At 42.4% G+C, this 27,737-nt stretch overlaps 5 protein-coding genes across 25 annotated transcripts in view; 2 read left to right on the top strand and 3 right to left on the bottom strand.

Annotated features, from left to right (window-relative positions):
- Positions 1 to 5,226: 5,226 nt before the first annotated feature.
- PCNP (PEST proteolytic signal containing nuclear protein) lies at positions 5,227 to 13,055 on the bottom strand. 2 transcript variants are annotated; one of them, XM_072884130.1, is made up of 5 exons: positions 12,938 to 13,055; positions 9,219 to 9,439; positions 7,143 to 7,217; positions 6,578 to 6,633; positions 5,227 to 5,610 (listed from the first exon to the last, which is right to left on the bottom strand). In XM_072884130.1, exons 1-5 carry the CDS (start codon positions 12,990 to 12,992, stop codon positions 5,481 to 5,483), a joined length of 537 nt encoding a protein of 178 aa, XP_072740231.1. In that variant the 5' UTR covers positions 12,993 to 13,055; the 3' UTR covers positions 5,227 to 5,480. The 2 variants fall into 2 exon arrangements, with proteins under 2 accessions (XP_072740231.1, XP_072740242.1); XM_072884141.1 differs by lacking the exon at positions 12,938 to 13,055 and adding an exon at positions 9,463 to 9,921 and having other exon boundaries at positions 9,219 to 9,387.
- An 816-nt stretch (positions 13,056 to 13,871) lies between these two features.
- On the bottom strand, positions 13,872 to 18,847 carry TRMT10C (tRNA methyltransferase 10C, mitochondrial RNase P subunit). Of its 3 annotated transcripts, none has more exons than XM_072884075.1 (2): positions 18,715 to 18,847; positions 13,872 to 16,248 (listed from the first exon to the last, which is right to left on the bottom strand). In XM_072884075.1, exon 2 carries the CDS (start codon positions 16,215 to 16,217, stop codon positions 14,973 to 14,975), a length of 1,245 nt encoding a protein of 414 aa, XP_072740176.1. In that variant the 5' UTR covers positions 16,218 to 16,248; positions 18,715 to 18,847; the 3' UTR covers positions 13,872 to 14,972. The 3 variants fall into 3 exon arrangements, with proteins under 3 accessions (XP_072740176.1, XP_072740186.1, XP_072740166.1); XM_072884085.1 differs by lacking the exon at positions 18,715 to 18,847 and adding an exon at positions 17,757 to 18,311; XM_072884065.1 differs by having other exon boundaries at positions 13,873 to 16,248; positions 18,564 to 18,767.
- TXNL4B (thioredoxin like 4B) lies at positions 18,349 to 21,822 on the top strand. Of its 4 annotated transcripts, none has more exons than XM_072884172.1 (4): positions 18,349 to 18,483; positions 19,209 to 19,374; positions 19,706 to 19,857; positions 20,304 to 21,822. In XM_072884172.1, exons 2-4 carry the CDS (start codon positions 19,243 to 19,245, stop codon positions 20,467 to 20,469), a joined length of 450 nt encoding a protein of 149 aa, XP_072740273.1. In that variant the 5' UTR covers positions 18,349 to 18,483; positions 19,209 to 19,242; the 3' UTR covers positions 20,470 to 21,822. The 4 variants fall into 4 exon arrangements, with proteins under 4 accessions (XP_072740273.1, XP_072740282.1, XP_072740255.1 ...); XM_072884181.1 differs by lacking the exon at positions 18,349 to 18,483 and adding an exon at positions 18,628 to 18,830; XM_072884154.1 differs by lacking the exon at positions 18,349 to 18,483 and adding an exon at positions 18,749 to 18,872 and having other exon boundaries at positions 20,304 to 21,815.
- On the bottom strand, positions 21,755 to 27,202 carry LOC140661637 (putative protein ARB2BP). 3 transcript variants are annotated; one of them, XM_072884108.1, is made up of 4 exons: positions 27,117 to 27,202; positions 25,848 to 26,088; positions 25,422 to 25,495; positions 21,755 to 23,061 (listed from the first exon to the last, which is right to left on the bottom strand). In XM_072884108.1, the coding sequence occupies exons 3-4, from the start codon at positions 25,452 to 25,454 to the stop codon at positions 22,000 to 22,002; spliced, it is 1,095 nt and encodes a 364-aa protein (XP_072740209.1). In that variant the 5' UTR covers positions 25,455 to 25,495; positions 25,848 to 26,088; positions 27,117 to 27,202; the 3' UTR covers positions 21,755 to 21,999. The 3 variants fall into 3 exon arrangements, with proteins under 3 accessions (XP_072740209.1, XP_072740199.1, XP_072740216.1); XM_072884098.1 differs by lacking the exon at positions 27,117 to 27,202 and adding an exon at positions 26,166 to 26,800; XM_072884115.1 differs by lacking the exon at positions 27,117 to 27,202 and adding an exon at positions 26,166 to 26,800 and having other exon boundaries at positions 25,874 to 26,088.
- Positions 26,762 to 27,737, top strand: part of SENP7 (SUMO specific peptidase 7) — a 46,269-nt gene continuing 45,293 nt past the window's right edge. For 4 of the 13 annotated variants that reach the window (XM_072884009.1, XM_072884001.1, XM_072884052.1 and 1 more), the window contains exon 1: positions 26,763 to 26,829. The gene's annotated coding sequence lies outside the window, so the exon portion shown is untranslated. Of the gene's footprint in view, positions 26,923 to 26,963; positions 26,983 to 27,183; positions 27,434 to 27,737 lie in introns of those variants that run through there. The other 9 variants (XM_072884027.1, XM_072883967.1, XM_072884036.1 and 6 more) reach the window with 7 other exon arrangements.

Here is a 27,737-nt window from a genome sequence, read left to right as displayed (position 1 = left end):
TCTGGTCTGAGAACAAACGGCAGCCGGTGCCTTTCCATTTGCTGTTAGAGCAACTTTAAGGCAAGGTCAATGCTGCAGAAAGGCTGATTACTTTTTGTGGTTCATCCTGGTTCCTAGGGGAAATGCTAGGAGCATTTCAGCATATTAACTCTTCTACAAGCCCATACAGGTAACCAAGCTAAGTGGGAAGTATAAAAATTAAATAAAAACAGGGGTTTCAAAAGGCTGAGTGCTGAAGGAGTCATGTGGCCTACCACTGAACAAAAGCTATTCAATAGGGATGCAACTACAGATGAAAAACAGCGGTGTGATGCGTGGATGATTTTTCCCCGCTTTGTTTCCACTGGAGCTAGAACCACATCATTCCTGGCTGTTAAAGGAAGAGCCATGAATTTCTAAAGCAGTGGAATGGTGTATACATTTAATATGACACCATTCAGGAGCCAGTCTTACAGCTGCTGCTGGCAGCGTGGTGGGAACCTAGCACCTCTGAAGCAGTTCTTTACTGAGACCTGTTCTCATGCAGAAGAGTTCCCACTACTGATGGTGAGAGGCCCCAGGTCATACTGTTGCCACCCGCAGGCGCAGGGCCGTTGGGGAACACGCTTACAAGTCTAGCGTGACTTTGAAGGTACTTTGCAGAAAGTAACAGTTTGTCTTGCACCCCTACAAAAGTTTTGTCCTGAGGGCAGCATTTCTTGTCAGGTGAAGTGCCCTGCCTTACAGATGGTAACATCAGTAATGACTTACTCGGTGCTTTTAGATGTGTAGTAGCCCAAGCTCTTCTTGTCAAGGCCTTAAATTTTGCATGTGTCCAGGACCGTGTTAAACAAGCATCTGAGTAACAAAAATAAAGCACAGCCTAAGATACTTGCTAGTTTCGCAATCAGTCTTTACACTACGCTGCTGTATTTGGTGCCTGCAATTTTATATAGTGGAGGTTGGTGTACGTATGAACATGAAAGGCTACCACAGTTCTTTCACTAAAGCAAAGGCAGCATTATGATTTTATAACAAGCTACTGAGCGTCAGCCAACACTTCATATGCAACTACTGTGTTTACAAATTATGGAAAGCTGGGGGAGAAAAGAAGAGATAATTGTGTTTTTATTATGACTTGCATTACCTTAAATTCATACACTTGTACTACAAGGAAAACAAACATAGGTTCATGATGTCAAGTTTCAGCAGAGGTCTTGCTACAGAACCACAAACACTTTATTTGTGCATCCGTCTCATCAGGAAATCCAATCCCAAGAGCCAAATTTAAGAACTAAGTCACAAGATTAGCAAAGGTTTTTAAGGTCTCACTATATGCCACTGAATCAAAAAATACATACTCTGATTGCTAGCTATGACAGTCACTGCCACTCTTGCCCACTCTTACCTAGCCTAAAGGGTAGCCGATACATATGTATCTATACCACAAAAAGTGTGCGCTGTGGAGTTTAAAGGTTTGCTTTGGTAACTAAATCTTGCTTGGACACCCACCACGCCAGACTTTTAAATGGAAGTTCATAAACAGAAATTTAACACGCTATATACAGACTTCAAGTGTAACAGTTCATGTTTCATGCTTTTAATTCTATGGATAACTATGCATCTACCCTGAGGCCATGGCTCCAAATTACTAAACACAAGTAGCTTTCCTAAGCAAGCAGTACATAGTTTTTAAGATGCCAATACAGCAAAATTAGAGAATGGTAGGAGATCCCTTCGTTAATAAAACCAGAAGAAATAAGGAAGGTGTTAACAGGATAAAGTAAAAAGCAAATTGTTAATTGTCCAATTTTTATGGTGTTCTAGTGTCTCTTGGCAGAGGAACTAGAAAAATTATGGTGACTTTAGAATGTAACCTTCCCTTCTGTAGCTTAAGGACAGAACTACTCAGCATTCCTCAATTTATTATTTTATAATAAATTAAAAAAACCCAGCCTCTTTTTACAGAACACCTTTTAAGGCTACTAACTAGACAGATAAAGCGCCTTCTTGAAATTCTGTTGCTTCTCCAAACAGATGTATCTTCTTATCTTACAGCAGCCCAGAAGTTCTAGTTACACCAGTGATTTCCAATAGTTTAAAACCTCAATTTGCCTCTTCAGGAAGCAGAAGCCACCATTTTCTCAAAAGCTGACTTTTCCTCCGAGTCTCCTCACAACGAAAGCTGTGGTAAGGTCACCCCCAGCACACAGAACTCAGCACAGTCGTGTGACTTCTGACGAGGAGGTGCTCTACAAATCCGGCAGAGATCAAGCACATCAGGCCTGAATGCAGCTGTGGCTGCTGCCGTGGTGGCCACGTTAGGGCATGATCATTGGCTTTGTCAAAGTCAGCCAAATACTGTAATTGGGAGTAAGCCCATGAAATTAAAATAGCACCCATCAGCCACCTTACAGACAGGCTGGTTGGGTACTTCTTTCTGCTGATAAAATACACATTCTGAGAATCTGGACAGTGCACCTCCTACACTTTTAAAGGAATGAAATTCGGTGTGTAATGGGCTACACCCAGGATTGCCTGAAACACTGCCACTGGTAGGTGACTGCACTGGTTTTTTGTTGGTGCGGTTTTTTTAATGATTATTATTATCTTAATAGAGTTAGCATTAGATGAGTTTGGATCCATTCACAACCCAGCAGGCTCAAAAGCAGCCTAGCTGCAGGGTAGCACAGAGAAGGTTACTGGATAACTACTTATATCTTCACCTAATGTTTTGAATATTTTGCAAGCTGCCCAGGTGCTAAGTAAAGCTTTACTGCTAAGCAAGCATAAGCCTTCTGAGAAAACTGCACAAGTTACATGGATAGACATTTCAACCACTGATAGGTATGTATACCTTGCTATACTAAGCAGCTAAAGGTCTCAGCATATCTCCTGGAAGCACTTAAGATAGCTAAATCAGGCAATTTACCACAAGTTTTAGGATTCCCAAGTATTCTTAGAAAAAGAACATAAAAATAACTCCCCCCTCCCCAGACTATCTTCATGCAAAGACCACGACTATTGTAACGAAAGCCTAGAAGTTCTAGCTAACATTTGCTAATACTTTTCAGATCAGTTCTTTCCTGCAAGCGTCAGACATTAAACACCAGCAGACACCCTTGTAGCTACAAGATCAAGCTTCTTAGGCACTCAGTCCTGAGTGGATTTAGGCCATCCTGATTGATTTTCTTCTGTGAAGGACTAAGAAGGAACAGAATTCATACATCAAGTGAGGCAGGATCTCTGCTCACCCTCAGCTGAGATCTAGAAGCCGTTGCAGTCTCTCACAAGGTCTAGGATGACATTTATTGACCATGATAAAGATAAATATAAGATAAATATAACTTTTGCTCTCTCACTTGCACAGAAGGTATTTCCTAGCGTGTCTACTGTTCTGTCTAGCAATGTTCTAAAGGATTTTGAAGTACCAGGAAATTCTGTTGAAATGAATGTCTACTTCAGCCAAAGATGTGGAAGACATAGTTGGTGGCAGGTTAACTACAAAAGAATAGGTCTCAAAGTAATCCTCTTATTCTTACTCAAAGTTCCTTTTTGCTTCTTCCTAATACGAGTGGCCGCGATAGTTATCAAGTAACTGGTAAGGAGCAAGATAAAATAGTTATTCACTGTGAATTACCACTATCTTAAAAGGATTTATTTTGACAAACATAATGACATGTGATAAAAATAAGTGAAAAGTAAATGCTTCATTTTGCCTTGCCTAGTTCCAGTAATGCCCAAATCAGTTTTGGAAGTCCTGAAAGTCAGTTTTGAAAGTGTGTTTTGTTTTAAATAAACCAAAGATTTCTGCTATGGAAAAAAATAATGTATACGTTTTTATGTTACGTTTATAACAAGGCTTTTAAAGAAAATAGTTACAGGTATTCAACTGCATCAGACTTCAAAAGAAAAAAGATTACACATACAATACAAAAATACAAAAAAATATTTTTTAGAATTACAAACTCAAAAGTCTAAGTGGTCAGAGCTTTCCTAAAATTTAAAAAAAAAAAAACAAACCAAAACCAAAAAACACTTCAAGATGCACTTTCCTTTCTGCACTCGCAGGTTCAACTTTAGCATGAAGAAAGGTTTTAGAGGCAAGATGAAAACAATTAACATATACATATTGAATTCTACAACCAGTTCCAGGCTGAAATTAATTTAGTGGTCGACACTATCAGGTATTTGAGTTTAAAAAGAACCTTATGGTTGTTGTTGTTGGGGGTGGGGGGGAGGATTACTGTTCATAACTTTTTGGTTAACCAGTTCTGCTAATAAAATGTTTTAAAAATATGCAATCTGAATTAGACTGAAATTTAGACAGTCCTTACTAGGTTTGAAATCCTACAGCACTGTTCTGCAGTATGAAAGCTAGGAAATTAAACTGACCAGACTAACGTCATTGTTGAAAATTACTGCAAAAGGCAGACAGGTACGAAAAGGTAGAGTTTTACTTCTGAAACTGACACTTGTTAGAAGCATTAGGACTGCAAATACAGTATTCTTTAACCTGATAGTGTCCACTGCGGTCACAGGCATCAAGGAATTTTGTTTTAAATGGCAAGACAGCGAAAGTGCATCTTAAGATTTTTCATACTTAAGCAGTGAGTTACCAATTTTTGGTGTGGCTTTTATTCCTTCTAGACATAGTAAAGAAAAATATTTCAACCAAATGTGAAGCTTAATGTACATTAGCTTGTCTTTTTGGTGGTGGCTTTTGTGTACCACAAGGAAATGCTAACAAGCACTACTCAAGGCTAATGATTTAAGAGGAGCACACTGAAAATACTGATTTACCTTTGTAGTGAATATTCTTTACAGACTGTATCTAATATACAGACATGGCCCATTCCCTTAAGATGAAACAGGCCGCAGAAGGTTACACATCCTACATGAAGTTCTAAACAAAATTAGAGCTAAGTTACCAGAGCCACTCAGAGCAACATAATTCCTAGTTTGCAGAGACTTAACAAAAGGTGACTGCAGGGAGGAAAAAAATCCAGGTTCTTATTATTTCCTGCATAAGTTTACATTCAAATTAATAGTCCAGTAACACTTCTAGCACAAGACAATGCTCACTTTCTTTAGCAGTATTCCTAGGAGTCAACTGTTTCTCCTGTTATGAAGAGGGAGCCAGAAGTGAGAATGCCAGAGCATTCAATGTTAACCTGATTAAAGAGACAGTAACCTTTTTCATCCACCTTAATTAATCACTGACCAAAAAAAAAAAACTTAAAAAGGTACCACTCCAATTTCTTTATTATCTGTAACCTTTTGAAACTAATCACATGGAACTACAAAATTAGCAAATGCCTTGAAATCTGTATACAAAACATAAATTACCTCTAATTTCAAACTCAGTTATTAGTGTACCACTCAAAATCTTAAAAAAGTGGCTCCAAAGATAGTCTTATACCATTCTTAAAAAAGGAAACTGTTCCTTTAACGTTACACCCTCCCCTCCCCCCAAACACCCAACTCTCAATCCACATCATTTAGTTATTTTCTTGGTCATGGACATTTCCAAGATGAGATTTTATATTTCGTTCCCATAGCTTCTGGTTGTCAGAAAAACCATGCTTTCCTTTATTGAAGGAATTTGGTCCTGCTGAGGTTGGTGTATCCCTGTGAAAAGTAAAACAAGATCAGTTGAGAAAGTCAGTTCAACTATAGTAGTTTGTGCAACATGACACTGAAAACACCAATTTCAAGCCCAACCTGCTGCCAGAAACTACCACACATTTCTTTCTTCCTGTTACATCCGGAGTCCTCACAATTAGCAACTGTAAGCTGGCCACAGAACTGATCTCTCTGTAGCACATCAAGACAGAGGGATGAGATGGGGCAGCAGAGGATCTGGATGTGGTAGTAACTGCTGCCAGCTGTGAAGAATTTATTGCAAGGGCTACAAAACTGAGGATCCAAATTTGCTACTGGAGAAAAAACCCCACTGAACAGTAGTGAGCCTCCAGGTGACTGGCTTTAAAAGCAGCCTATCATGATAAACATCTTTAAAATATATATGCTCAAAATTAATCCCTAACTTAAGTGCAGCCTCCTCTGAAAATGTCCCTATTTATTTTAGCATCAGCCCAATACTCAAATTTGTGGCAAGCAGAAGAATTATATATATTTGTTTTAAAAGTAAACAAGCTGTTCTTTGTCTCTCTGAAAGAGATGATTCTCATCTTCTCCTTGCATGTGAGTTCAGAAATCTGAGTAGACTCCCCTACTTCAGGGCAATTTATAACATGGAGAACTAGAAAGATACAAAGTTCAGCAGCAAGCAGGAACTCCCACCTACTAACTTTCTGAGAAGAAAGCTAGCTTCTATTTAATATAGAATCAATTTCTTCCTCAGAAAGAAGGCGGCAAATAAGATTGGAAGGGCAAATGTAAATGTACTACTTTTAACGTACCACTGAAACATTAGAAAATACCTGTATTAAAATTTTCTTGTTTCTGGAGAAAAAAATTTTGAACCTATCCTATCTTCCTATATTTCTAAACCATCTGCAAGATCTGACCAGTGCTCGAGAAGGTATTCTCACACACTCACCCTTCTCCAAACCATAGTTAAAAGCTGACCTACCTTCCAATGTTCTTCATGCGCATCTTGGCTTCTGGAGGCATTTCTTCTGGTTCACTCTACAGAGAGAAAGGAGGTTAGAGTGTGGCTGGCCACTATCTTTTGAACATTTCAAATGCCTGACAGGATAAAGTATGAACTACAGCCCTACAGGAAAGCAAAGTGACTTAGGACAAAACAGAGGTTCTACAAGGTTATAGAAAGAAACAGAAATTCCTTGGTTCACCTCTGTGTAAGACGGAGCAGTAACAGAACCATAAACTATTTAGCAAACCAGAAGAAGCACAACTTTTCTTTCCCTCCCCTTTATCAAGCCCAGAGAAAGCAACCATTAATTCAAATTATGTTCTACATCTCATTTTCAGGGAAAAGTTATCAGCACTTTAATAATTTCTTGAACCAACACTGAGCTACAAAGTTGTACATTCTTAAACAGAAACACAAGAGATGTTTCTACTTTGAAAATCCCTGACATTTATGTAAAGAACTTTAAATGACCCACTCTCTCTGCCTAACTCCAACCCACAATGGTACTTTAAGTTGTGTTGATCACTAGCTTATTACTCACATCTTCATCTTCATTGAAAGCTGCTGCTACAGAAAGGGTTTTTGGAGCAAGGGTTGGAACAGGCTCTTTAGGCTTCTGAAAAAGACCAAATGCACAAGTAAAGTAAGTCTACTAACTCAAAAAGCTACCCTTGGTATTTTAAATATTTTGGTGAAATGAAGTCAAATGTCTTCACTGAAATGGGCAATGAGAGGGAAAAAGTGATTTTGTTTGCATCAAGCAGATAAAGGTTTGTCTCTAATGAAAAAGGAAAATGGCTGATCATTTGTGCATGATATAGTCTGAAAAGCAAGTCGAGCCCTCTCATATTACAATTTCCCACAAGCAAGTCTTAACTTTCTAGCACACTGCAGGGGTATGCAGCCACTGGTGCATGACATGAACAATTAAATCAGAACCTGAACAAGTTGCGGTATTCAAAATTTTACTATGTCGCTGTTTCCATTATTCTTTTGGAGTATTCTTATCCATCAATGCCAGGAAGATGAATATGTTTATTTTCTTGTCTTTTAACAACATAATAGCTTTGTAACTTAAAACAATTTAATACTTTTTAACTAACATCAGTGTGCATCACACAGTCCGATTAATATAAGGCTCCTTTAAAAAGTATTATTTTGATTTCTAATAAATACCTTCCTCTATTTAAAGTGTAAGAAGCTATCAAACTCACAACCGTTACATGTAATACAGTAGAGATATCGAAACTAACTTCGAAACCACTAAGAAAGCATTGAGTCATCAGTAACAGTTTGATTTAGATAATTGGTAGTACTGTAGAAGCAATCATATACAATGCTTCCTCCATTTTTACTTTATTGGTGATTATTTCATACACAGTTTCGAAGCCGGTACTGCAGCCGAGTCCTTATGCGACTGCCTACAGCTATTCCTCACCAATAGCGTATAACGTATAAATATTGTGCCATTTTTTACAGCATCAGCTCCACAGGAATGGGTAACATACTAAGGGAGTAAAAATTACTAAAAAGAAACAGGATAAGTTTCAGCACTGTCCAGTCTGGTGCGCTGTCAGTCACCCACTAAATTCAGCAAGTCAGAAATCCTGAGCCAAATTTATTGCCACTGGAAGTATCTTTCTACATAAGAAATCAGAGCTTGCTAGTGGCTCAGAGAAGGCAGCTTTGTCAATTTTTCCGAAGTCTGAGCTGACCTGACTGCATTTATACCCTAGAATGCTGCCAGCCCACATGTCCCTCCCATCTCAAAATAACAGAGCACTCTTTTCATCTTTTGCAGATCTGTAAAATGCTGGCATTGCAGGTGCAAGTCTTTCATTATTACAGTTTGAATTTAATCCAGACAAGAATTTATAATGTATCCATCAATGTATCCATCCTAGTGGTACGTGGGAAGTGTAAATGAACTGTATTAAATAGAGGCAGCATCTGGCTTGTCCTTGCCCAAACTAGTAGAGGACTACTTTGGTAGTAAAGAGAAGGATCAGATTCACATCTGAACAAGCACAAGGATACTTTGTACTGGACAATAAAGGGGATCAGAATTCTTAGGAACCTATGTAATAAAGCCTCATCTCTTGCATATAGTCTAAATGAATCATACTGACCTTGCAAGAAACAGACAAAGTCATTGAAAAATACACTATAGTTCCCCACGCTAAAATAAAATCTTTGGAGGGGAAGACGACCTATTAAGCCATCTAGGAGAGTACTTGCTTTCTTGTAGCTTTAAGCATCCTATGCAATGAAGCTCCCAGCACTCATTTCAAAGTAGCCTGAACAGTTTAACAAGTCTGCTCATTTCCCTCAGGAAATTATTCCAGACTTATCAAATCTCATTACAAAATTATTCCATATGTTCAAAGATCTACAGTTCATTTCAATCAAGTCTTATGCTTCCTGAGACAACTGACCTGGTATTAATCACCTTGAAGTACTTACATATGCATGACTAGCTGGCCCTGCAATGCTTTCGTAAACTTTATCCAAGTTACCCACATGTAATTCAAGGTTATCCTACTTCAAGAAAGCCTTCCCAAAGTACTTCCCGCTTTGCATCCCTTCCCTTAAAATTAAAAGCCCTCAGACAACTTACATTTGCTCCTAGTTTGATGGATATTGCAGATGCCTTCTTTGCTGTCTGACTGCCTATGGAAAATCCAAACTTGGACATTTTGGCAGGAGCAGGCTTTGTGGTGAAGTCTTCAGCTTCTTCATTAGCTGCCCGTTTCTCTGCGCTGCGACTCGAACTTTCTCCTCCATTACTGGAAGAAACAGTCTTAGTTTTCACAGGTTTTTCTGCCTCTTCTTCAGGTCCTGGTGAAGTCGAAACAACTTACCAAGATGAGCTATTTTTACTGAGCAGACTGATGGGAGCAGCAACCTCAAAAAGCATTATACTTTGGGTGCAACAGGTAACGTGTTTTTAGTGACAGCAGTTTCCACCAATGTACATTTAGTGGACAGCAAAACACAAAGAGGAGAAGAAACTGCAAGCACTCCACTACTTGTAAAGAACTTCTTGTGTATGAGCCAGGAAAACAATCTTGAAGCACCATCTCTTTATTTAGTATGGAAGCCAAAGTTCATGTAGTAAATTAAATGCAGATGACTAAATCTTTTTAGGGTTTAAGTTGCCATAGATAAGCTTTCATAATTGGAATCCCAATTCCAAATCTAGAGTAGATAATCTAAGTTAAAATTAATTCTACTAAATTTCTACACAAACATGTCCATGCCAGTCTCTAGGCTCGTCTGGCACAACTCTAAAATCATGGAAGTGACTACAGTGAGGCCGGCTGTCTCAATCATGTTTCAAGTCACTGCTTGTCCGCATCTCATCTGTAATAAATCTGCCAAGCTCTGCTTGAGGAAGGAATCAGCACTAGAAAAACATATATATATATATATTTCATCTTCTCTGGTTTTGTATAAAGTCATGGAAAACATAGCAGCCGAACAACGATCCACAGAGAAAAAACACTCAAATCACATTTTCATTCCTATACAGTCAGCTTCTTCACCTACACCAAGACACAAAGGTGTCCTTGGAAAACTCATACTGAACATAGTAAATGCTTCAGCAAAAATACATTTCTCTGCTGCTGCAATAAGTAAATCACTGCAGTAGCAGAAGGAAAAAAAAAACAAATCCATGCATTGGGGAATAGACAGGAAAGTGCTCATACTATCAGCCTAAGAAAAACTGGAGCTAGCACCAGTTCCTCATTATATCAAGTGGAGAACATGACCCTTCACGCACAGCAAATTCAGACCATCAGGGGAGAAAGCTCTTCACACTGCTCTCTAACAGCAAAAAGCTGTTAAGAAAGATAGAGCAATGGGAGAGAAGCTAGTCTGAAGTGGGGGTCAACAAGATCATAGCTCTGAGAAAAAAAGGAAGCAAACAATATCAGGAGAAAGAAAAACTAGGGACACCATCTCTATATATTTTTCTGCTATTTCCCAAATCATAAGCAGCAGAATATACCCTTTCTACCCCATGCTTCTAGCTATCAAGATAATAAGTGATTGTAACGAAACCAGATTTATTATTCACCTTAGGAAACATGGCAGATCACAAAAAAAAAAAAAAACTTTAATCAATTTCACTCTATTAAAAAATGGTAGTCTGCACAACTAGAAATTTGACCCAGAAAGTACAGATATAAAAGTGACAACCAAAGGAGGAAAGAGAAACAAGCAAAGTTTACACAAGTGACCTTGGGTACTGGTTGCTGTCTTAGCACAGTTTTCCAAACAGCAGTCTGCAAGACTATGAGAAGCTCTTAACAGCTAGTCCACAAAATAACATTAAAGAGACTATTCAATTACAAGTCCAGTCTACGTACACTATAGACTGTAAGGTGATTCACAAGTAGGTAGAAGATTCATTGGCCTTAAAAGTGTTGGAACCATGGGCCTAAAAGTTTTCTTTTTCATAAGATACAAAATCCACAGCAGTCCAAATCTCAGGGCACACTGGACCAGTCCAGGTTCCTAAGCTAATGCTAGCTTGAAGCTAATTACACTGCAGCTTACTTCTTTGCGAATTCTAGAATATCGCTAAGCACAAGACGAAGCCTAACACAATCTATCCACGTTTTCTCACCAAAATATTAAATAGCTTCTCTCTCAAAACTAGCTCCTATCACCACTGCATTCTGAATGTTATTTCTACTAGGCTCCACTTAGGACGAACTGTAGACTGCTGAAAGAAATAGCTTCCTTACAAAAACTCTTACTTGCTGAAGGAGCTAAAAAGGGCATAGGACAATTGGGGTAGATGGGGAGGGAGCTGTTGTGCTGTTCTATTTCTGCAGGAAACAGTTAGAAATGCAGACATATATTACCCATTAAACAGGTCTCTCCCATCTCTCATGCCAATGCATATATACTTTTCAAGACATTACGGCTTCTGTATTATTTCCTAGAGATCTCAAGGAGGTCATACTTCACCTACAGAAAGCACCAGTACTATTTGGAACACTAGTCTGACCAGTACTCTTTTCATGGATCACACTAACAAAAAGCTGTCCTACTTCACAGATGAGTTTTTCTCTTGAGGATCAACAAGCTATGTAAATGGACAACTTTCACTATCTAGGAGGCTTAAGTGACAAGACTGACAGTGCTAATTGCACAGCTTTTCAGGAACTCTTGCCCCTGGGAGTGTGACCATTGGTGGTGGTGGGAACAAACCAGTCACAACTAAGTTAACTTTAAGGTAAACCCCACTGATCTTGGCAAAAGCTAAAGACTCAAAAATGCTTTCAAAAATCATCAGGGAGTAACTATCCTTCCTTAGGGCCAATGTACCACAACTCATTAAGACCATGTTCTAGCACACCAAACGGTACACATGACAGTATGTATAACTGACATACTGATGCTGTCCAGTTACTGTATTACTAAAACAAAAACAAAACACCACACAAAAACCCAACCAACCAAAAAAAACCCAGCAGAGAACCAAGAGTCAAGGAACTACCTAAAATCAGGTATTACTGTTCATATTTTAGTGATTATCAGAAATAACATTCACTGCTGAGGCTATCCTAGGTGGTTTACAAACTTGATTTAATCTTTCAACAGATCAAAGAAATGCCCTCTGCCTATAGATATACTTAAACCAAAAAAACAGGAAAGGGAAGCTTTATCTTTGCAAAGACACTGTATTCTCAATTTTAAGTTGGGGAAGAAAGAAAGAAAGAAACATATGATTAAAAATTTTAGGAGAACTGATAATAAGTAGTACAGAAGATGACAGGAATGTCCAGTCATAATATAAATAATATAAAACCAAACAGAAAACTTGCAAATTGCTGCCAAGCAAAAAAAACAGGATGCTTAAAACGGCAGATAAGGAATATTCACTGTACCCATTTTTAAAAGGTACCACAGCTGTTAAAAGCTCATTTTTAAGGCATTTTCTTCATCCTTGCCGGCAGCAACAGTCAAATTTCTCTCAATACACGGCAGAACTATTCCGTATATTTTTTACGGAGAGAGAAATAACGCATTTATGTGCACAAGGAGAAGCAGTTAGATTTTTAAAAAAGCTCCTTTGTAAGGCTGACGCTAACCCTCTGGCGTGAGGACAGCGGGCCCAGACCTCGGCCTCTCCTCCAGCGCAGCCCCTTCAGGCCCGGGCCGCCCCCTCTCCCCGCAGGGCCGGGCACGGCACCGCACGGCCCGGCCCGGCCCAGGCCTGCCCGGCGGGGGCGGCACCCCTGGACCCCCCCACCCCTGGGGGACCGGCCCGGGCCCCCTGCCCACCCCGCAGCTACGCGGTGAGAGGCGCTACATGTTCACCTCCTCCGGGCTGCGGCCGCTTCGCCTTCTCCCCCTCAGCTCTGCCGTCCGCCATTTTCCCCCGCCTCCGCCTCCCGCGCCGCGCATGCGCCCCGTCCCGCCGCGGCTCTTCCACCCCTCGGGCCTCCCCCGACCATAGAGAGAGCGCGGGCGGAGGCCAGAGCGGCCAGGCCGGCCCCGCCTTCCACGGCGCAGCGGGAATGACGCAGCCGGAAGCTTTGCTCTCCGAGCCACCTAGGAGGGCGGGAAAGCTTCGAGTGACGCTGCTCTGACGCACTTCCGGGAGTAGGCCCGGGAGGAAAGGGCGAGATGCGGCGCTGCGCACGTGGCCACGCTGCGCACGTGGGAACCGCTTCCCTCCCGCGGGGTTGGGGGTGGGGCTGGAGGCTCAACATCACACCGCCGCCCCCCCGCATCCCTGACATCACATGCAGAACCCCGGCGTCACTGGTGTTCGGAAGAACCCCGTCTGGGTGCAGCGCTGGCAGCTGCCATGCTCACTGGCATCCCCCCCCCCCCGGCTCGTGGTTTAAAAATCATCTTCCTTGTTTCACCAGCGTGAGCTCAAGCGAGCAATGACGTCATTTTTTCCCTCCCCAAAGCAAAAACCAGTTCACAGATCAGAAGAGACTGTTTTCATGGAGAAAGAGCAAATAAGAGGAGGCACACCCCACCAGCGCGTGGCTCTGCGTTGTCTCTTCCTCACGCAAGGAAAAGGGCAGCTCGAGTGAGGCGGCCGCACCGTCGTGCAGCCGGCCCTTGCACCCGAGGGCTTGACGGCGAGCTGGGAGGCCGCTCTCAGCCCCACCTGAGGCACCACCCCAGGACGAAGCTTTGCATACCCAACCCCGCGCGGCCGAAAGGAAGCAGGTCTTTCTCCACACCAGGGGTTCCCCGTGCCTGGAGGTCCCGGCGCTTCACAGGTGGTGAAAGGCAATACCGGGGTAGCACGTCCTCATCTTCCAACGCCTCCTCACAACAGGGAATGGATCATCGCTAACCCCGGGTATATTTGGAGCCTACTCCTCAAAACTACATTCCCCGCTCATAGTTTTTGGATTTTCAGGACAAAACTCACCATCTGCCATCATTGACTTCAAGCACTAGGGTAGTCAACTAGATTAAATAAAAAAAGATTTAAGCACCCGTAAAGGCACCCAGAAATCCCTCCTCCTTCTCCAGACAGCAGAAAGAACTGTATTTAACACCACACCCATTGTAGCTCTGCAGCCTGAACACAGACTTTCACAGAGACACCAATCAATACATTTTCAGCTGTGAGAAATATTACAAGGCTCTCCACTCCTGTAAGTATTTTCTAACAGGCGTGTATATCATCTCAAAAGTTCCCGCACTTTGGGAAATCTACATTACAAGGACTGAAAACACAGGCATTCAGGGATAAATGTCTTACACAAAAGTACCTAACGTATTTTTTTGACAGGGTCAAGAAAATTTGGATTATTCCTTCCAAATACGGACTTGATTTGTGGCAGGTAGAACACCCAGAAACAAACAGTGCAACTCCCCAAACTCATGCTGGGTTTAAACCATTTGTTTTTAGCTCAACTGTCAAAAGTCAATTCATCTACATACCAAAAGAGGATCCAGGAAGTAATGGGGAAAGGTCTCTTCTATTTCATCTTAGCTAACCTTTTAGAAGAAGACTGTGAATGCCTTCCACCTGCAAACCCAAAGCACTGAGATATTCTCTGAAGAACAGCCTTTGCATTCAGTTACAGTCACCCCTGTCCCAGCACAATTCAACTGAACAGATATATATTCTTTGTACAGAATAATTTTTTAGAACAGATTATCTCATTTATCTTACAGAATTTCAATAATCTGTGAATAAATTCAAACACCTGGAATACTAAGATAATTTTTTAAAAATCCCTAACAACAGTCCTTTCAAACTTGATCAACAAAGGCATTTTTAGAGACAAATAGCTGAATACAGTTCCAGAAGTCCTGAGAAACTGCAGCATTCAAGGGCACAGTTTGCCCATAATAAATCATTCTCTTCCCCATCACTCTACTTTTGTGTTAGCTTCTTAGAGTAGTTCTTGGCAAATTGCTTTCGTACTTCTTCCTGTCTCTTTCCAAGTTTAAGCGTGTTGATCAGGTTTAAGGTTTTTTTCAGTTCATGCACAGGCTTGCTTACAAAGCCATAGTATTTCCTTTTTGGAACAAATTCCAGAGCTGCCTTCCAGTCTCCAGTATCTTTCAAGGTTAATAAAATATGCATCATTTGATCCAGCGTGAGATTTTTGGCACCAGTATTCCAAAGCAAGTACTTCTCCAATGGAAGGGCCGCAGTCTCCAGCCCCAATCGCTTTGCCCGTGCTAAAGAGACTCCTGTTTTTATGCTCCTGTCAACCATTGATCCAACAATATAGATTTTATTGTGATCAAATGTTTTCATTACTTTGGGAGAATCAGCAGTCAGATAGATAAGCTTATCCTTTGGAAAGACATCTGTGTAGCACTGGTCTGTCACAGTGATAAGCAATTTGCCCCACGCCTCTCTATAATGCTTCATAAATTCCTTATGGTAGAGGCTGTCATCTTTGAAGTTACAGAAGTGGATGTGGAACGGATCCACAGATCTTCGATTGCAGCCTTCGCTTAATACTAACTGTCTCACTGTATTTGCAACTTCTCGGACAGACATATCTTTTTCATAAGACATGTCAAATACTAGAGGTTGGCCAAAGATCATAGACTGAGCAACCCTCCAACCGTATGCTCTATCCATACAGCTGGCCCACAAACATATGAATGAATTCCTTTTGGTCTCATTAGTGTTTGAAGCTTGCCCTTGTGTTTCCAGCCTTCTTTCCCTTCTCTCAACCATCTTTCTTTTGTCGTTTTTCTTGTAAAGTTCTTTGAGATGCAAATATTTTAGATACTTCTTTTTGGCTGACTTGGAAGGACATTCCATAAAGGTTTTTAGCTGTTCTTCACTGATATTTTCTGGAACCGATCTGCCAGCTAGTCTCCACATCTCCAAAATCTCACGTGCAGCAGCCAAAGTGGAAAGCTCCTTACACTCAGAGGCGGTCTCACTGACTTCTTGCAACCCAGACTTCATTACCTTCTTCCACGCATCTAAATCTAGTTTTTCTGAGGGACTGCATGAATTGTCCTGCTTCAGGCAAAGTGATAAACTCAGAGTTCTACTGAGTGGAAACAAATCCTTTTTCATCCCATGTTGTGCAGCAAATGGAAGGACAGAACTTCTTACAATTTTTTTCAGGAGCACATTAGCAGACTGCATACTTAGACATGTGCTGTGTTCAAACACTTATCTGCAAAACACCAATAAAAGGGGAAAAAAACTTCTCAGAAATCATGAAGAAAATGCACACAGATTGTCATCCTTAGTAACACTGACAGAAAATAACTTACTTCTTGGACAATACTAGAAATTCCTGCTTCCACTATTACTTCTCTACTCTTTTCTAAATAAAAACAGTGTATGTGGCACTGCTGTGAAGAGACATGGTTAGCTCTGCTGCTTATAACAGCTATACTTACTGCCATTCAAAATGTGTTCAAACAACCTTTAAGTATTGCCTGAGATCTATTTAAATTAGCTGTATTGTATGACAAATAAGAACCTTCGCAACCAAAGCAAGCAAAATCCTGCATGGAGACCAAAAATATTTTTATACACGTCCCGAGGTGCCTACCTAATTTACCTATAGTGTGAAAATGGACAAGAGGCTTCATCTTCTAACATTTTCTGGAAAAACTCTGTATCACAGAAGATCAGATTTTTGTTTTTACCATTATATTTTGGGAAAGCTCTATTGGCAAACTTTAGTACTAAAGTTTTTCCTCTTCTATGTATTTTCGCATTGCAGGTCACTGGAACTACTGAAACTACCAGTGCTGTAGTTTTGCTAAGTCAATACCACTGCCAATGAAGGCACTCTTATGTCCCCTGAGCCCCTTGTTCCTGGCTCTGTCAGCAGTGCAAGCATTCACACGAGCCAAATCAGAGAACTGATCTTAGGGACAGCTAAGCAGCTAACCAGGAGGTGGAGAGAGAAAAAAAGCTAGTTATCATCCCACCCAAATGAATTTCCACACCTGAGTCACCAGACACCTCCTAGAAAGTAGAGATGGAAGCATAAAAAACTAGTAGAGGAAAAGACCATCTTTTTTCTTTTTGCTAAATTGCCTGTGAAGTTGATGTTGGCACATAAAGCTAAGGACATGAAACGCACAGTCCCATTAATTTCATACACATTTGTATTTAAATGTAAAAGGTCTGCAAAAAGAAAAGAAAAAACAAAGAACGTTTAATATTTTCCTTGTCCTATGCAAACCTACTTAAGTAAAATCAGTGAAGTTTCAGTGTTTGAGAAAACATGATTTGGCCAAAACATAAAAATTAGCTCCAAATTTTAAAAGCAAAATTTGTAATCCCCCTAATAACTTACCACCTGAAAATAACCTGATATACAGAAGAACAAGTTAAATCTAATTTGGGGGTTATATATATACCTGCCCAGATAAAGAGCCACAGAAAGAGCAGTGTATTATTAGGAAACATTATATAAACTGGCATGCATTTTACAATACTGTAATTGGTCAAAATGGTGACTGATCTTTCATCCTCTACTGTTATTAAGATAAAATGAACAAAAAACCCCCAACAGTGTGAAATTAAGAGAAAATTCATAAGTGTTACAATAGAGGTGTTCATAATTTTACATTTAAGTGTTAAAGATACTGGCAAAAGTAATAATCAAAAAAGTATGTTGTCCAGGTTGGAGAAATCAAGGGATCAGTTCCTCAGTTAACTTACATGACTGGAGCTCCAATTAAGTCAATAATTGAAAGGCGGATTTACACGATCTGAATACTTGATGACAGCTTTTGATAAAAGCCAAGTTACCTTTCAGTGTGTCCAACATGCACACTACCATGTCATTACTGCAAGAATTACCCTAAATCCCTTTGAAGAACCTAGATTTGTAGGACTGAAAATATTTTTCTGATACCTTTTTTTTTTTTAGCATGACTTCACTGTAACTAATCCCAGAACAGAAAGGCCCTTCACTGACATTTCAGGGATTGAATAATTTGGTTACTTCCCCCAGCAGATGCCTCCACACGGCTGGCCGCAGGCCTGACCCCCATGAAGCCATGCGGGCCGAAAGGCCGTGTGAGGAGTGCGCCAGATCAGGGTAAGCAGCGATGCGGCTCTTCCTGAGAGCGGCACCACACGTTCCTTAACAACTTTTAAACCAGCCCACAACCGAACCGAACCGAACCACGACAAGCTAGGTAACACCTCAAAGCACCGCGCTGCGCCCCACAGCGCTCCCAGGGACACCGACGCGCCCCGCTCCCCCCTGCTGCGGCGGGGACCGGTGAGGGAGCGCAGCCTCCGGGACACCGCGCCGCAGGCGCGACCCGCGCCCGCCGAGGAAAGCCGGGCTGGGCGACACGGCAGGGAGGCGAAGGGGCGCTCCCAAGGTCACCGGGAGCCACAGGCGGGACGAGGAGGGGAGCGTGACGGGACGCCCCAGGCAAGTCTTTCCCCGGTACCCCCCGGTGGCGGGAAACAGGGGGCGGGAGAGGCCTCCCCCTCCAGCGCCTGCGCCCGCACCTGCCCGAGCTCCGTCCGCGCTCCAGCCCGCCTAGCCTCAGTCTCGTCCCACCCGGGAAGGGAAGGGGGCGGGCGGACGCCTCTGGGCGACGGACGCAGCGCTAACGGCCGCCCTGCAGCAGCACCGACCCCTCCGCCATCTCCAGCTCACCTCAAAGGGAGCGGCCTACGCATGCGCAGGGAGGGGCCGGTCCACCGCGCCTTCCTGCCCGGGCGCGGCGCCGCGCTCGTTGGCTATCCTCGGGGTTCCGCGGCTGCACGGCGAAGGTTCCGGCCCTCTCTTCTCCCCCCACGGCAGGGCCCTGTGGGGTACGGTGACCCCCCGGGGCAGGCCCGGGCTGGGAGGGGGGTCTGCACCGAGGCCTCACGGGGAGCCTCCTGGCCCTGAGGGGGCTGCCGGTGGGGCCGTGCCGCTCTCCCTGTGCGGGACGAGGCCAGGCCCTGCGGGGGGAGGGCCGTTAGGGTTGGCGGGGCGGGGGTTGCGCCTGGGCCCTGCCGCCCTGCTGGGCTGGGGCGTGAGGCAGGCGCTGGAGGCCGAGGGGGCTGTCGGCCCGGTGTGGTGGTCGGTGATTTCTCTCTCTTTTTTTTAATAGCATGGAGAAGTTTCGCTGATTTTTGACGCAGGCTTTTTTTTCTGACCATCAGGTAGGGATTTTAGTGGAAGCCGTGGTCTGTCGGGATGAGTTTTCTGCTGCCCAAGCTGACCTGTAAGAGGGAAGTGGATCAGGCAATAAAAAGCGTGGCCGAAAAGGTTTTGGTTCTCCGGTTTGGAAGAGATAATGATGCTGTTTGTCTGCAGCTCGATGATATTGTAAGAGCAATTTTCTCTTTTTTTTTAAATACGCTCTACTAGTATACATGTTGCATACAAGAGAATGTCATATGTTGCTTTTGGATAATATGGTGTCTCATGAAAATTTTGGTGACAAATGTAAAATGAAATAATACTATATTCATAAAACGGCTTGAAAATTAAGCAAGTATTTATGTTATTGTGAGGGTTCAAAGTGCTTGAAGCAGATAAGACTTCTAGCCCTGCTTAAGCTGGTAAGACATAAGGGAAATGGGCTTTATAAAGCTTGCCACCCTTTTTCCTCTTGTGTCTCAATCCGTTTGTCATCCATCTTTCTCACCCTCTTCAGCTTGCAAAGACGGCTCATGACCTAAGTAAAATGGCAGTCATTTACCTGGTGGATGTGAACAAGGTTCCAGTGTACACCCAGTATTTTGACATCAGTTATATTCCATCTACTGTATTTTTCTTCAATGGACAACACATGAAGGTTGATTATGGGTATGTCATCCTACCTGGCATTATCTATTACGTCAGTAAGAATTATCAGTCTTTCTCTACGTTACCGTGTCTGGGGAAGGTAAAGTTTGAAAACTATGATGTTGTTACCAGCGTCTGCATTGAGAACTCTAGGAAGCCAGAAGGATGTAAAATTAAGAAGTATTTTGAAATATGCTCTGATGTGATAAGTAGGTGTCAGCTATGAAACATGCCTGACTGCAAAAAATAGTATGGTTAAAGTCTTAGACATGGCACTGCACCTTTTTGGACTTTGGAGGTCACAGTATACGCCTGACTTGGTTATGCCATTACCAGTGTGGTTCATTCTTTCAGAACGACCAAATCAGAACCCCTAATTTCATCATACATCTTTTCTTGTCTTTAGGTGTTTTTGCTTTGAATGCTTTAACCTTACAATTCTACCTTTATCTTATGTTTATATTTAGGTCTCCAGATCATACCAAATTTGTAGGAAGCTTCAAAACAAAGCAAGACTTTATAGACCTGATTGAAGTTATTTACCGTGGAGCAATGCGTGGAAAGCTCATTGTGAGAAGTCCTATCGATCCCAATAACATTCCTAAATACGACCTTCTCTACCAAGGAATTTAACGGGTTGACCTGACATAAAGAATTACGGAAAAGGCCAATGTTCTAGATCCCTTTTTTTTTTCAAGCATTTTTAGCCACCTCTGACACCGTGGGGCAGTTCGAGCATTTATATTGACGGATCATATTGGTCTCCTTCTGAAGACAGACATTCTGTCACCTCGTACTTCTCTTGTAAATAAAGCTACATGTTCATGCGTAGAATTCACACAAGTGACTATTCTTTGAATTGCATGCTGACCAGCACCTACAAAACAGGCAGGTTGTATGCATCCTCAATGACGGCATCTCCAGTGCAACTTTCTTAAGTGAACTAAAGCACCGTATAGTCTATTAATTGTCTGTTTAATACCATTTTCATTCAGATGCAATAACAGTAAACCTATCTTTATTTTAAAAGCTATGTTGCTCTCAAGAGCATTCAACCGCCTATGCCTTTCCAGTGGAGTTTTGCACTTTTACCCATTACTGGATAATGGGACGGAAGCTTTTTCAAACAGTATTAGAGATGACTGAAATCTGAAATGGATATAAATGGGAAGTTAACACTCTCTTTTCTCTGGTACCCAGTATTACTGTTCAACAGGGTTTTTTTGACTGAGATGGGAACTGAAGGTGTAGGACAAGGTTTTGTCATCCTTCAAAGCTCTTTTGCAGCCACTGAGCACTTTTAATTCCCACAGGATTAAACTGGAAGTTCAGAATAACGGTTTTGTTTACATTTGCTTTAAAGGTTATTTGACCTTCTGCTTGTATAAATCACAGACCTTGAGTATGGACACTTAAAAACTGTCTCTATTTCCCAACTCTGTCTAAAATTAAACAGCTGAGAGAAAACAGCAATGTCATTCTTTTGCATCAGTTTAGTAATTGCAGGTTGCTAGAGTATTGTATTTCTATAGCAGCTCATGCCCAGTAATCTCACTAGCTTAGTTGGCTTTAAAACAGAAATTACTTTAGCTCACTTTATCATGTTTGGGGCATGCCATCTCTGACTGGAGGGAAGGTAGTAGTACATAGTTCCCTGAAGTATCGTACAACTTAACAGTAAATGTTTCAAGGAGGAAGGTGGGTGTTCCAGCTCTTGAAAGATTTCAACCACTGTGTGGTAGGTAGTGGGGAGGAAATAGATCCTTTACATGCTTTTTGTGTTCTGGATTTTTCCTTTTAAGGAAAGCGATGCACTTAAGAAGCGAGTGTTTTTCTGATAGTTTGGTCTGATTATAGAGCCATGACTGCAGAATGTTTATTTAAAAAATGATACAGATGAGAGTTGATATACCTTTACATCTTTATTTTGTGCAACTTTAAATTTCACAGCTAGCTGAAGGGTTGTGGCTTAAAGCTTTCAACAATACACTTCTTTCCTAATAGTTAACATGTACTTGTGTGTTTCTCAAAAACAAACAAACTATCATCAAACTTAGAACTGTAAGTTGCTCCACAGTGAGAGGAAGGTCCTTAGATGACCGAAAGGTGCAGGGGCAGTTATGAAAGGAAAAGACCACTATTCAAGAACAAATGAGTATACCTTTATTTATCGCCTCTCTTCTTACTTGTGCTGCTTCTGGTTGCAACAGGTGAATGCCTAAAGGCTGTTGTGGTCTTGGCTTTCAGTGTGCTCTTCAGGTACCTAAAGATGGCATGTAAGCAGCAGGAGGGTGCTAAACCGTACTTTTCCGTTCCAGCAGAGACGGTAGGACAATTCACTTTCACGAGAGAACCTACAGCTTTATCTAGAGGCTTACTGTTTGACACCCATTCATGGCAGTATTTCTGTATCCATTCTTGTATTTGTGGATCACTTCTAGTCTGGTGCTGTGTGTTATGCATGGAGTCGATGAATGCCACAGAGTACACTTTATTCATTACCTCCCATTTTCTCTGCATCAGCAGATCAACGAACGCCAAGCCACCATAGCCATGGGCAATGAAGGCCACGTTTTTGGCTGCGCTCTTTGAAATGAAATGATCCCATACATACATGGTATGTTCCTCGGGGCTGCTGCTGCCCCTCTTGGGGATCCACCAGACGGACTGCGTAGAAGTCGGTGATTCTTCCCTGGTAGAAAAGCTTAACCTCTCCTTTTCAGTCTTCAGATCAACAAAGTTGTCATTGGGATTCAGTACAATCACTCCCCCGTGGCTTCGAAGGGCCATTCTGATGAATGGTATTTGTGTTCCGTGCTCCAGACCCTCACTGACAATCGTCCTTTGCCCCCACTGTCCAGCACGGAAAACTCCACGGTCTTGAAGAAGGACAATTAGGCTAGAGGAACTTGTTAGTGCATTCTCGCTCATGAAAAAGAAACTTCTTGGTTCATCCTCTGTAGCATCAGTAGGAATATAAACTTTCTGCAACATGCAGACTCTTTCCAGGAGCTCATAAACATACTGGGTAATCAAATGTCCCAAAACTTGATAGCGTTTATGATTCTGCTCATGTGCATTTTTGTAGTAATTGAAAACAAAGGACTCATTTGTATCCAGATGCCTTAGTTCCCCTTTTATATTGAAGTCGTAGTTCAGTTCCTCTTGATACTCTGAACCCTCTATTAGTTTCCTCAAGCTTAGTTCGTGCCGTATTTGTAACCACTACAAATTAAGAAGACTATGTCAGTGTAGTGATAGGCCTCCATACAACACCCACATAAAGAAAACCCATTGTATTGGAATTCAGATTTAAAAGTGGTTACAAACAAAATACTTGTTGATACAGACTATCTCTTGGTGGTCTGTAGTAAGCCAGCTGCTTGTAAAGCCTCTCACAGATTTCGGTTGCTGAATTCCAACAGATTAATACTAATGTCTCCAGTTATTCGTTCATCCTTGCAGGCACTTGCCACATGGAAATTGTGGATCAGATGACAGAATAAGCTAGCAACTGTGATCCAAGAACAGGAGAAAAGAAAGTCCACGCAGAAAACTTTAGATTAGATTGAGGTCTCTAGTTTCAGCTAAGATAATTTTTCAACTTGTATGACTAATCAACTGATAAGAATTATACCAGGAAGTGGTTTCCATGCAACTGAACAATTAAGTTTATCATAACCTTCTATTTTCCTAATAACTCTTCAGTCTACTACTGACTGTCCCTGGCTGTAGAATGGTAAATATCGGGTAACCTTTGGAGTGGTTAGAATCCTACTTTTATAGGATTTTTGTCCTAACAGCAAAGATTTGCAAACATTAAATTCCCACAATTATCGGTATTTTTAAAATGAATTTATCATCTAACACAGTAGTTTTGTTTTGGCAAATGGTTTATATGAAGTTGTATTTGGCAAATACATTGATACAAGCTACTATATACCTTTGAATTTTTCTTGCTGAACTAACAGAGGTTTTTAGAACATGGTAAATCCCATTCTTACTATGTTAAAACTCACTATACCATCTGATAAAGTTGATTACGAGGACAAAAAATGATCTGAAAATTTTCATGTGAGCGACTTGAGTTGGAGCCCAACTCCTTTATGGAATGCAAGTTTCCTTGAGTAAGCTGCTTAGCATACTGAAAATTATTTCTTACATTTCCAAATTAAAAAGAAGAAAAAATTCTTTGCTTTTCAACAGAGCAACAACATGTACATTTTCCTTTTGAGCAATCTCCATTGGGTCAGAGTCACTCTTCAGGGTCATTCCTGTCTTCTGATTAATAGAGAGTAGGCTAGAAAATGCTACCTTCTCCTTTTTTATCTCATACAATAAGTACACATAGAAAAGGGAAAAAAAGCAGATTCTGTGGTATATAAACTGTTTACTGTCTTGCTAGTTTCTTGGAACGGAAACAGCACAAAGAAGTTGCAAGTGCATACGTTCATCTATGATTTTTTCATTCTGTGGGAAGGCATGAAAGACACAAAGGAGACGGGAGGACAGTCTGTTTGCTATACTACTGAAATATGGGCAATTCACACAAAAGAGGTCATATTTAGTAGGGAGGAAGCTCCCCATATTCATGTTGTTTTCCCCATTCAATGAAGCGGGAGAAAAATGGACGTGGTTTAAGGAAAGGTGTCTGGAGAAAGGTGAAGCACAGAGGAAGCATTCCATAACAATTAGGAATAGGTAAATGCACTTTACTCACAGAGTGGCACACTGTCCAACACTTCTCTCTGTCCCTTTCTCTCCTCACCCCTAAAAGGCTGGAGACTGTAGTTTCCCAACATACTCTGAACAGGAAATTACTATGCTCTTACCTCAGCTACTAGCAACAACATTGCTTTCTCAGTTCCAAAACAAAACAAAACAAGGATATGTGATTCCACATTAAACCCTGTGTATGTACTATTGAATGTCTACTTAAATATCTACTTTACAAAGCATGGTGAAAGGTTTCTGAAGATTTCAGGAAGCAGAAACAAAAAAATACAGTTTCACATCAGGCATAGGTATGACTTCTCTTCCTAAAATTGCCTTCAAGATGCGAACTGAAAAGTTTTGAAGCAATTTATAGTAGGTTATCACTTAAGAGTTCACTTGAATAGCACTTTAGAATCATATACTTATTAGTCTGGAGGAGTGATTTTATTGTAGTAATGCCATTTATAGAATTAAAAAGCAGTTATAGGTTCTAGATAGGTTGTTCTAGATATAGCTGCATAATGCATTTACTTCTTTTTGGCAAATGTACATTCTAAATCAGTGTTGACTGCTGCTTGTGCTTAATTGTCTATATATAAATGCAGGATTCAAGGTTGTTTATTCTGGCAGCCTTTACAATTGCTAATTTGATTTTTAAAAATTACTGTTGGGGCGAAAAAAAAAAAATCCCTTTTTCCCTTCCTCCCACTTTTCTGTTTGGATTGTAAGATTCTTCAGCTGTAAATTTGTCTAGTGTTTGTTACAGCAGTTGGCATATTTGAAACTCTACTGCAGTATAAGTATTACTCTTCATGAGATTTTTCCATTTAAAAACCAGTTTCCTCTATTCTAGTAAAGCCCAACATTACCATATGCTCTCCTGTAAAATCTGTCATCATCATAGATGGAAATATTTTTCACTCTGGGATTGTAGACAATTTCTCTGCATGAAAGAAAATAAACCCATCTTAGTTCAAGTTTCATTACTTTATGTACTTTTTTCTGGGTTGTATCTATAAAATGTATCAGTTCCTGATAGTTAAGGCTGTCTAAAGCATTTCAGATAGTTCCAAGTTACAAGCTAACATCTCATGTTTGTAATTTACACCTGACCATAAATTAAAGCTAAACCTCTTTGGTATGAAACTAAAAAATTGTGAAAACTAGTTTGGCACAGTTTCCCATTACCTGATATAAAGGCACTACCAAGAGGACAGAACAGAAAGCTACACACAAAACTTACAATTCTGAAGCTGCCCTGAAAAAAAAAAAAAAGAAAAGAAAAAACCACAAACCCCAGCAAACAAATCTTTGTGTCTACTTGGCTGTGGGAGGGTTTCCAAGGCCATCAGCTGCAAGCCGCGGCGGCAGCTGGGGTTATGAGGTCGCTGCCCGCTGATGTCGAGGGCGCCCAGCTGTGTCCGGGCCCCGAACCTGCCCGGCTGGGGCTCGGCGGCGGCGGCGGGCGGTGTGCGAGCTGCCCCCGGCTACGAGAGTGACCCGGCGCCGGGCTCTGGCTGAAACGAGGGCTGAAGTCTGGTGAGGAAAAGGAGATTAGCAAGGTGCAATTCAAACCCGATCCGGTCGGGTTGTCTATCGTTCTTTAAAAATACCTGGGTTTTCTGCATTCCTTCCACAAATTTTAGTGTTTCTCCCGTTTCCTTAACGTTTGCTAGCCTGCGCTTCCTTTAACTGCGCTTGCTCATTGCGTTCACGGAACCACTAATTTTGTTACCACTCATCAGTTTGTCAGGTGCAGGGAAATGTGTGAAACAGCACACCTATGACGCTATCATTTGCTCCACGTCATTTACATTTTTTTCCCTCCGCCGTTCAATATCAGGCCAAACCCAAGAAAGTTAAAAACGGGAGAGGGCTATCAGGCCAAACCCAAGAAAGTTAAAAACGGGAGAGGGCGCGGGTGCGGTGAGACACGCCTGTGAGGGAGAGGCGGGCAGGAGGGGCCGGGGGCAGTTTGCAGGGCTGATATTCGGGCAGGCAGGACGCGGTCGGGGAGCGGGAGCCCGCAGGACACGGCGGAGAGACCAAGGGGAGCGCGGGCGGCCGCGGGGCAACGCCTCAGGGACGGGAGGGCGCAGCGGAGAGGGCGGGGCGACGGTTACCGCCGTTACGGGGCGGGGCGCGGGCGGTCCGCCGGGGCCGGGCCGGGCCGGGCCAGGCGGAGGCGGTGCTCAGCCCGGAAGTAGCAGGGGAAGCTGCGCAGGCGGCGGCGAGGCCTGGGTAAACAACAACGGTGGCGGCGGCGCAGCTGTGGCGGTGAGTGCTGTGCTGTTGGCGTCGCTTGCTCCCTGCCCTTTAGCTGCTGAAGGGGGGAGTAAAGCGGAAATAAGGCTGGCTGGCAACGCCTAGGTGGGTTCTGCGCAGTCGCTGTCCCCGCTGGCCGGGGCTGGGCCGTCCGCGCCGCACGGGGTATCTATCGCGAAGGAGCGAATCCGGCAGGGGAGGGCGGGTGGCCGAACACCGGGGGAGGAGAGGTGGCGGCGGCGTTGCTGCGCCTTTGTGAGGAGGCTAAGGAGAGAGCGTGGAAACGCGGAGCTGCTGACCCTCGGCACCTGTCCGTCTGTCAGTGAGAAGCCCATTCCCTTCCTAGCGGGAGGAGCTGGTGGCTGGGTTACGAGCGGGGGTGCGGGCACCGCCGTGACGGGGGCGGGCTCATGCGGTGACAGCCCGGGTGGTGCCACCCCTGGGTGGTGCCTCTGTCTCCCCCCCGAGCTCTCAGAAGGCGGCCGCTTGTCAGCTTTTCCTCTTTGCGGGTGTCGGATTAGGCAGTAGTTTAGCTCTTCTTTAATAGTCTGTCGATGTTGCTGCCCCCCCACGCCAGGGGACTGGGGCTGTAAGTTGAAAGACCGCCGAGCTAAATGTAAGTATGCGAACTTAAAGGTCCTCTTGAGAGACTTCAAACTAGCTGTAAGGTTTGAAGGTCTTACACCGGAGTCATGCAGAGTATTTATAAAGAGAATAAACTCCTATGAATGCTGGAAGCTCTGAAGCTGTGTTCTTCCGCTGAGGAAGAAATGTTTCTTTTAACAGGAATCCTTGAATTTTATTTATTCTTGGAGCTCTTGTGCTGTTGCAGATGTCTTCTGTGACTCCTTTTCACTTTATAATCAAAGCTTGAGTTGCTTATTAGTTGTGTGCTTGCCAGGGGGTGGAGTTAAGCAGTA

Source organism: Ciconia boyciana, chromosome 1 (assembly GCF_034638445.1).
Source record: "Ciconia boyciana chromosome 1, ASM3463844v1, whole genome shotgun sequence".
NCBI lineage: Eukaryota > Metazoa > Chordata > Aves > Ciconiiformes > Ciconiidae > Ciconia > Ciconia boyciana.
The sequence above is the reverse complement of the archived record's forward strand: the minus strand, read 5'-3'. Positions and strand labels throughout refer to the sequence as shown.